Below are 9376 nucleotides of genomic sequence, written 5' to 3'. Positions count from 1 at the left end.
TATTCCAAAATTATTTGTTACTATAAAAAGGAAATGCTAACTAGTGTTTTTGGGGTACTCTTTAAGTAATTAAATTGATAAGTTTTTATTAAAATGCGTGTATTCAATGCATTAAAAATGTATTGAAAATTGAAATGTTAATTTTTATAAAAAATATTTTCTTTATTTAGTATGTTTAAACAGTACCCCTGAGGGCACTCGTTAGTTAAACCTAATTTTTAATGTAACATTCCTAATTCAATGTGGTCTTCTTTTTTTTCTTGAAGAGATGAAAGAAACAAGACCAAGATGGAGGAAACACAAGACCTTAATTTGAACGCCTTTCATTAACCCTCACCATATTTAAAACTTGGAGTTTGGAATTGGGTCAATCAATGGAGAGCCATTAACTAAACTTGTTCCTTTGTTTTTAAATGCATTTGAAATTAGCGTAGCACATGCATTTATGTGTGCTGTTTTATTGATATCAAAATAGAAATGATTCTTTTAGTAATTTTCAATTAATCAATATAATCACTGGTTTTTTCTTTTCTCCTTTTTAAATTGTTACAATTAGTACTTTGTCTTTTAATTTTTTTGTTTATTAAATTATAAATATATTTGATCTATATAAAATATATTAATTATTCAATAGATAATTAATTTTACTGTTGAATGAATAATAATAATCGTCAGCTCACTTTATAATTGTGCAAAAACATATGTGTATGATCGCGGATTTGAGTCTGGAATATTTCACTTGTTCATCTTTAAAAGATGAACTCCAACTAATAGGCTACATGACCAAATATATATATATATATATATATATATATATATATATATATATATATATATATATATATATATATATATATATATATATAGCTTTAAATTATCAACCTGATATTTATTATAATTATTCATAGTACTATATATTTATTTGTTTTTTTTGTTTACTCTACTATTGATTTTTTTATTATAAGTGTTTTGGACGCTTTCAAACTATTCAAAAATATTGTTAATTTGCGTATGAAAATAAATTAAGAATTATTTTATAAAATTTTATTTGTTAATAGTACTAAAAATATATTAAGAAAATTTAAAAAAATAGATTTATAAATATCTTAAGGGTATAATAAAACACATATATTCTAAAATTAATAATAAAAAACAAAGAGAGTATTATACTTATTATATTTAGTAAAATTATTTAAATAAATAATAATAATAATTTTATCATTATAATATACATACTAATTATTTGCTTAAAAACATACTACAATCTAATAATATTATATTTGTACCAAATTATAAAAAAAAATACTAAATACAAAAAATAAGTTTTTATTGGAAAGGTCCATATCGACCCATATTTCTTCTTTTTCTTAACTCATGAAAAAGTTTAAAACCAAAATTTATTAGTTATATCATGGATAAAATGAAAGGGGAACATTAAATACTATTTTACTATTTTATTATATTCTATTTGTTATTATAAAAATTTCAATTTCATCTTTAAAAAAGTATCCACTACTTACAATATATCATTTGTACTGTCTAAAAATTATTTAATACTAATTCTATTATTCTTAATTCAATATTTTCTACTTTATATTTGTGATGAACCTGAATACAACAATATCGCATGTATATATTATAGTAAAAGTACACTTATTTCTCTTTCACTTACACAATTTTTTTAATATTACATGATAAAGTCACTTTTTTAAAATTATTATTGTCACAATTTCATTTATATAATTTTATTAATATGTGTCTTTTTTTTCTTCCTTCCTCCTCTCATGTTGTAGAATCTCTACTACTTGTTTTACGTAAAGGGGTTGTTTGATTTTGTTGTTACATGGAGTAACAACTTTTTACACGAAAAGTTGATGTCTAGATAGCTTATATTAAAATGTAAAACAAAAGGAAGAAACTTTGACCTAAGGTATATAATCATAATATGTATGTTGTAACTAACACCAACATCAATGATGTATCATTTTCTTACCAATTCAAAACTACTCTTGTAATGGTTGTTAGTTGTTGTTACTTTTCACTCACATTTTGTTTGTTTGTGTAAAAAAAAATTAAAAAACTAAGGTAACCTTAATAAAATTAGAAGAAAAAAATGTTATTTCGTAATTGTACTATTTATATACTTCATCTATCCCTTAACTATGAGTCTTGAAAAAATATTAATCTATAAATATAGTATAAAGAGATTATTATGTATGCTTATTTTTTTAAGGATACGTCTTACTAATATTATTAGTTTTATTTAAAAGCTAAAATGTTAATGTTAAATATATTAATATAAAAATAACTAAGGAGTACTATATTTTAAAAAATCTACTTATTAAATAGGACAATTGTATTGTGTAATATCAAGAAGATGATTTAGTGACTTTACTCTATGTGTGATTATAGTGTATTTATTAGATGAATATATAATTAAAATAATTTATTTATTGAGAGAGAAATATTAATTTAGAGTGAGACAGAGTGAAAGTTACCAAAGTTATCAATAGTCAATCTTGATCCATAATATTAGTGTGTTTGTACTACTCAGAAAGACAGAGTCTAAAATTTTCCATTTGAAGCATTAAACATACTGGTACTGTTACATCAAAAATAGTATAGATCTGACACATGTACGTGGAATAACGTAAGATACATCAAATGTGCATCTAAGTTCAACATTTCATTGTACAGGGTAAAGTGAACACGCAACATAACTAATAAACATAACATAAACCATTTGATATTCTTCAAGCTATCTTCCTTTTTTCTTTACTAGCTATTAGTTCATTTAAAAAGAATTGAATAAACATGGGGTGAGATGACATGCTCACAATTCATTTAGGTATTCAACTTCTTAAGGTAGAATCTTGGAGTATAACTGATCTCACACTTTTTAGGGATAACAACACAGTGTCCTTACATCTACATATACCACATATTGTGTTTAGTATTACAAGATTGTTAACGTCTTGTTAAAACCTCAAACATCAAGTCTAGTATTACAAGAATACTTATATCCTACTAGTACTTGATAATTCTTACATCTGATTACGGGTCATACTTGCACTAAGTCATGTCATTCTTACACGTTGTCAATTGTCCATCTCTTAAGACATAGTAATCATTGTAATACTCACACATTTCATCATCTGGTGTGTAAATAATTAAGGTTAAAAGCTAATCCTCTTAACCATCTATTTTTCATAACTTATAAATATGTTACAATTCACTACTTGCCCTCCTACCTTGGTTTACTAAGTAAAACTCTTCCTATAGCCAATCCTTTTTGAAGTTTCTTCGCATACATAACCTAATAGAAATAGGATACGTTCACTAGGAGGTTTGGGCCCAAAAAATGCAAGAAATCAAAGGAATTGGGTCAACTATGACTTAACCGTATGGTATGCTACAACCTTATTACTTCAGGAAGCATCCTGGTACAAAAACCAGAGGCGCCTACGATCTACCCGCAGCAGGGACTATGGGTTGTAGCACTGGCCAAAATTGTTACTTTCCTTATGCATTTTTCCTACACACGACCCAAGAACCAACACTCACGTCACTTCAAGCATCACTTAAAGGCAAAAAATTATGAAATTCGCCAACATTAGGCAAGGAGAGTAACATTGTAACACTAAATGACAAAGAATCATAGATACTAACAACCATAATCTTCACATGCAACACCGAATTTAATTTAAGCAAGTTAAAGCCTAAAGAAGAATCACACATCAACTTTGATTCTAACTTTTCAAAAGGGTTTGGTGATTGAGATGAAATTGATGATGGTTCCTTGCTTTCCTTCTTCATTCTAAACTAGTTGATCAGTTTTCACCATACAAGAGTTTGGAGAGCTTGAGCTTTGGAAATTCCTCTCTTCTTTTCACGTTGGTTTCTCTCAAAATTTAGAAGTTGAATAAGATGGGAAAAATGAAGGAAGAGCCTTCACTTTTGGTTCTTATATGAAAAATTAAAAGACCAAAGTACCCTCAAGTTAAGCCAAAAATGCCCTTTCATGCCATTAACTTATTAGAATTCTCAATTTTGCCCTTGATATCTCTAACTTGATAAAATTTATAAATTTAGTGACATCGTCGATACTATCTCAAGTTAATGCATTATTTTAGAAAATGTTATGGGATATTACTACGTTCATCTTTAAGAATCATATTATGTAATACGCGGTATGTTCATTTTCAACAACCATGTTATACAATATGATGCACATATCTTTTATATGTTGGAGAGCATCTAAATATCAAGATTGCGTCAAATCATGTATGATATCAAATCGAATTTGGAGAACTCCAAATGTCTGTTTAATATCCTTTATTGCGCCTTCATGACGTTGGGCAAATAATTTTCTTTATCTTTGTGAGTCATTGAAATGTTTTTTATACTATTGTGACTCATTGAAAATAAATGTCATCTCTTAAATAGAAACTCTTGTTATACTTTGTACGATTCACTCTATGACGAATCTTAAGAGTCAGTCCCTTGAGAACATCATTGAAGACGTCAAATTTGTTTAGCTCGTTGATATTATTCTTTGAACCTGCAACTCTGATGAATGACTAAAATATTATTTGTTGATTTGAAATACAAGAAGAACTATCACCATTTTGTATAAAGTTAGACAATAAATTATGGTGATTGAGATTTATTGATAAATAAAATATGTAATAAAAAAAATAAAATTAATTCTTCAAATTTATATTACATGTAAATGAAAGATTGAGATAAAATAAATCGGTTGACGTTTTATTTATACTAAAAAAATGTTAACATTGCAAAAATAATAATTTGGAATCTATCCAACCGGTTCCAATCTAAATAGTGAATCCATTAACCTGATTCCGAGGTTTAGATGAATAACTAACTATCTAAACCTTATTTCTCTCGAATTAAACTTGGATAGTATGTGAACGATTTGTACTTAGTGAAAGCTTTACCATTGCAAAATTTTGATACTATGTTCTCATTACTAATTTTAAACTAACTTATCAATACTGAAGTTATTATCCAGAAGATAATGACCCTGTCTTCTATTTACAACTGAACAAAAATAAAAATAGACATATCATAAAGCAAGAAATTGAAATTCCCATATTAATATTTAGTTTCACAAATTAGTGAAAGTGCAAACACATTCCAAGTTCCCACCACCAGTGCCAACTCAGCACTACTTCTTGTATTGTTGGTTTGTTCCTAAAAACCATCTCAGTAGTAATCAGTACCACTCGTACCATGCGTAGCAAACTACACTCAAATACTCTCTCTCTTGTTCACATAAATAAATTGAGCTCTCTCTGAACCATTGCAAAACTGGACACAACACAACACAACCATTCACATTTCACAAATCACAATGGAAGAAAAACAAAAACCATTGTTAATGTTTTGCATTGTTCTTCTGTCAATGCTATCTCTATCAACAAACGTAACATGTCTGAACCAAGATGGGCTCTACCTGTACCAATTCAAACTCACCTTAGACGATCCCGACTCCTCTCTCTCTTCCTGGAACCCAACAGACACCACACCATGCAACTGGTTCGGCGTCCGCTGCGACGCCACCAACACCACCGTAACAGAACTCGACCTCTCCGACACCAACATCCAAGGCCCATTCACAGCCTCAATCCTCTGCCGTCTCCCCAACCTCTCCTCCATCAACCTCTTCAACAACTCCATTAACCAAACCTTCCCCCTCCAAATCTCCCTCTGTAAAAACCTCCTCCACCTTGACCTCTCCCAGAATCTCCTCACTGGCCCCCTCCCGGAATCTCTCTCCTCTCTCCCTAACCTCCGTTACCTCGACCTCACCGGAAACAACTTCTCCGGTAACATACCTATCTCCTTTGGTACATTCCAGAAACTCGAAGTACTCTCACTCGTGTCGAATCTTCTGGAAGGTACCATTCCTCCGTCTCTTGGAAACATCACTACTTTGAAAATGCTTAACCTCTCTTACAACCCGTTTTTCCCGGGTCGGATCCCGTTGGAGCTTGGAAACTTAACGAACCTCGAGGTTCTATGGTTGACGCAATGCAACCTTGTTGGTGTGATTCCTGAAACTCTCGGGAAGTTGAAGAAGCTTAAGGATTTGGACCTTGCGTTGAATGATCTTTATGGCTCTATACCGAGTTCGCTCACTGAGTTAACGAGTTTGAGACAGATTGAGTTGTATAATAACTCGTTATCCGGTGAGTTGCCGAGGGGAATGGGGAAACTTACTAATTTGAGGCTTCTTGACGCGTCGATGAATCATTTGACGGGGAGGATTCCGGAGGAGCTTTGTTCGTTGCCGTTGGAGAGTTTGAATCTCTATGAGAATCGTTTTGAGGGTGAGTTACCGGCGAGTATAGCTGACTCACCGAATCTTTATGAGTTGAGGTTGTTTGGGAACAGGCTTACCGGGAAGTTGCCGGAGAATCTCGGGAAACGTTCTCCTCTGAGGTGGCTTGATGTTTCCAGTAACCAGTTTTGGGGAAGTATTCCGGCGAGTTTGTGTGATCTTGGTGAGTTGGAGGAGCTTTTGATGATATATAATTTGTTCACCGGTGAGATTCCGGCGAGTTTGGGGACGTGTCAGAGCTTGTCGCGTGTGCGTTTGGGTTATAACAGATTCTCCGGTGAGGTTCCGGCGGGGATCTGGGGTCTTCCTCATGTGTATCTTCTCGAACTTGCTCAAAACTCGTTTTCCGGTTCCATTTCGAAGACCATTGCCGGAGCAGGGAACCTTTCCTTGTTGATTTTATCGAAAAACAACTTCTCGGGAACTGTTCCCGATGAGGTTGGGTGGTTGGAAAATCTCGTCCAGTTTTCTGCCGCTGATAACATGTTCAGTGGCTCACTTCCCGACAGTTTGGTCAATCTTGGGCAGCTTGGGATTCTTGATTTTCACAACAACAGGCTCTCTGGGGAACTACCAAAGGGGATTCATTCTTGGAAAAAGCTCAATGATTTGAATTTGGCCAACAATGAGATTGTTGGGAAGATTCCTGATGAGATTGCTAGCTTATCTGTACTTAATTTTCTTGATCTTTCGCATAATCAGTTTTCAGGAAAAATCCCTCATGGGTTGCAGAATATGAAGCTCAATCAGCTGAATTTTTCGTATAATCGTCTTTCGGGTGAACTTCCTCCTCAGTTGGCTAAGGAAATGTACCAGTCTAGTTTCTTGGGTAATCCTGGCCTGTGTGGAGATTTGAAAGGTTTGTGCGATGGTAGGAATGAAGTGAAGAATTTGGGTTATGTTTGGTTGCTTCGAGCGATCTTTCTTCTCGCCGTTTTGGTGTTCCTTGTGGGTGTTGTCTGGTTCTATTTTAGGTACAAGAATTTCAAGGAATCGAGAAGGGCCATTGATAAATCAAAATGGACTTTAATGTCGTTCCATAAGCTTGGTTTTGGGGAAGACGAGATTTTGAATTGTCTTGATGAAGATAATGTCATTGGAAGTGGCTCTTCAGGAAAGGTTTACAAGGTTGTACTTAACAGCGGGGAAGCTGTTGCGGTGAAGAAGATATGGGGAGGTGCCAGAAAGGAAGTGGAGAGTGGTGATGTTGAGAAGGGGAGGGTTCAAGACAATGCTTTTGATGCAGAGGTTGAAACTTTGGGAAAAATCAGACACAAGAACATTGTTAAGCTATGGTGTTGCTGTACTACTAGGGATTGCCAGCTTTTGGTTTACGAGTATATGCAAAACGGTAGTCTTGGTGATTTACTTCATAGCAGTAAAGGAGGGTTGTTGGAATGGCCAACAAGATACAAGATAGCTGTGGATGCTGCAGACGGACTCTCTTATCTCCATCATGACTGTGTTCCCCCAATTGTTCACAGAGATGTTAAATCTAACAATATCTTGTTGGATGGAGACTTTGGTGCAAAGGTGGCTGATTTCGGGTTAGCTAAGGTTGTTGAAACCACAGGGAAAGGAATTAAATCCATGTCCGTCATTGCTGGTTCTTGTGGCTATATTGCGCCAGGTTAGCAGAAATTTCTTGTTATCTTATTTCATTTCATCTTTCTAATTATGTTCTATGTAATATAGTACTTTTTAAGATTCTGATATACATTTTGTGGCATTTAGAAGTGTAACAATCATCCAATTTGTTTCATGATTCACATTGTTGCATATTAAAAGTTTCCTAATGTTTAGTATTTGTGTTTCTTTGGAGACAAACTGACATGATCCATTTCATGCGCAGAATATGCATACACGCTTAGAGTGAACGAGAAGAGCGACATTTATAGTTTTGGTGTTGTTATACTTGAATTGGTTACTGGAAGACGGCCTGTGGATCCTGAATTTGGGGAGAAAGATTTGGTTAAATGGGTTTGCACTACATTGGATCAGAAAGGCGTGGACCATGTAATTGACTCGAGGCTTGATTCGTGTTTCAAAGAAGAAATTTGCAAGGTTTTCAACATTGGCCTAATGTGCACTAGTCCTCTTCCAATCAACCGGCCTTCCATGAGAAGAGTAGTGAAGATGTTGCAAGAGGTAGGAATAGAGAACCAAATGAAACCTGCCAAGAAAGATGGAAAATTAACCCCTTATTACTATGATGATGCCTCAGATCATGGAAGTGTTGTTTGAATCAATCATGTCCTTGCAAGGGTTGGATTATTTGATTCTGAAAGGGAGTTTACTACATAAGCCAGCTCCCCTCCATGTTTTCCATGCATGATGTTCTTTGATTTACAAAGTGGGCTAAAGAAAAGGGGTAATTTTGTTTCTAAATTTGAGGGAAAATTAGAAGCTTTGAGGAGTTGATATTTTACCCTATAAAGTAGTCCTAATCAAGGCAAAACCCTGCCACAAATATAAGTTGGTGTTAGCTAGTTGTAATTTTACTAACTCTTGTATTCAGGAAATATATTTCCATACTATAAAGAAAACAGTTTCTGTCAATTTCTGTTAGGTAAATTTGTTAAAAGATTTTTACCTGCCTCTTGAGTGGGTTTGGTAGGTGGCTTCAAAATTGTGACATTTGTTTGGTTTTTCACATCTTTTTAGTTAAGGGGAAGGTGTTATTATTGGACCAAAAGAGAATCTAAGTGGAATCAAATTAAATTCACATAACTAATAACTTATGCCCTTTCATAAATATCAATGGAAATATATGAAAAAAATAAAACTAAATAGAAGTTTAGGCAGGCTACATCATTAATTTACAAGTTTGTAAGCCTAGTTATATTTAATTACAGAGTTTGTTATTTTTGGGAGCTTATTTTGTATCTATGATGCCTTTTTTCATGGGTGAATGGCCATTAGAATTTAGCATTCGTTTTATTGTAGATGTTATGATTAGACTCTAAAACTATGGGGTAAATTCTAGTGGCTCCAATTAAAATCAATTACGGA

The 9376-nt window shown here is 33.2% G+C and overlaps 1 protein-coding gene across 1 annotated transcript; it reads left to right on the top strand.

The window, feature by feature from the left end:
• The first annotated feature begins 5151 nt into the window (after positions 1–5151).
• LOC131602656 (receptor-like protein kinase HSL1) lies at positions 5152–9064 on the top strand. The gene is made up of 2 exons (XM_058874826.1): positions 5152–7994; positions 8217–9064. Exons 1-2 carry the CDS (start codon positions 5375–5377, stop codon positions 8606–8608), a joined length of 3012 nt encoding a protein of 1003 aa, XP_058730809.1. The 5' UTR covers positions 5152–5374; the 3' UTR covers positions 8609–9064.
• The last annotated feature ends 312 nt before the right edge of the window (positions 9065–9376 follow it).

Source organism: Vicia villosa, linkage group LG5 (assembly GCF_029867415.1).
Source record: "Vicia villosa cultivar HV-30 ecotype Madison, WI linkage group LG5, Vvil1.0, whole genome shotgun sequence".
NCBI classification, from domain to species: Eukaryota; Viridiplantae; Streptophyta; class Magnoliopsida; order Fabales; family Fabaceae; genus Vicia; species Vicia villosa.
Note: the sequence above shows the minus strand (reverse complement) of the source record. Positions and strands in the feature narration are given on the sequence as shown.

What these genes read in the sequence shown, in the direction of transcription:
- LOC131602656 (XM_058874826.1), top strand. Translation starts at nt 5,375, where the DNA reads ATGGAAGAAAAACAAAAACCATTGTTAATGTTTTGCATTGTTCTTCTG. An exon ending in TTGTGGCTATATTGCGCCAG is followed by an intron (nt 7,995 to 8,216) that starts GTTAGCAGAAAT and finishes TTTCATGCGCAG; the next exon opens with AATATGCATACACGCTTAGA.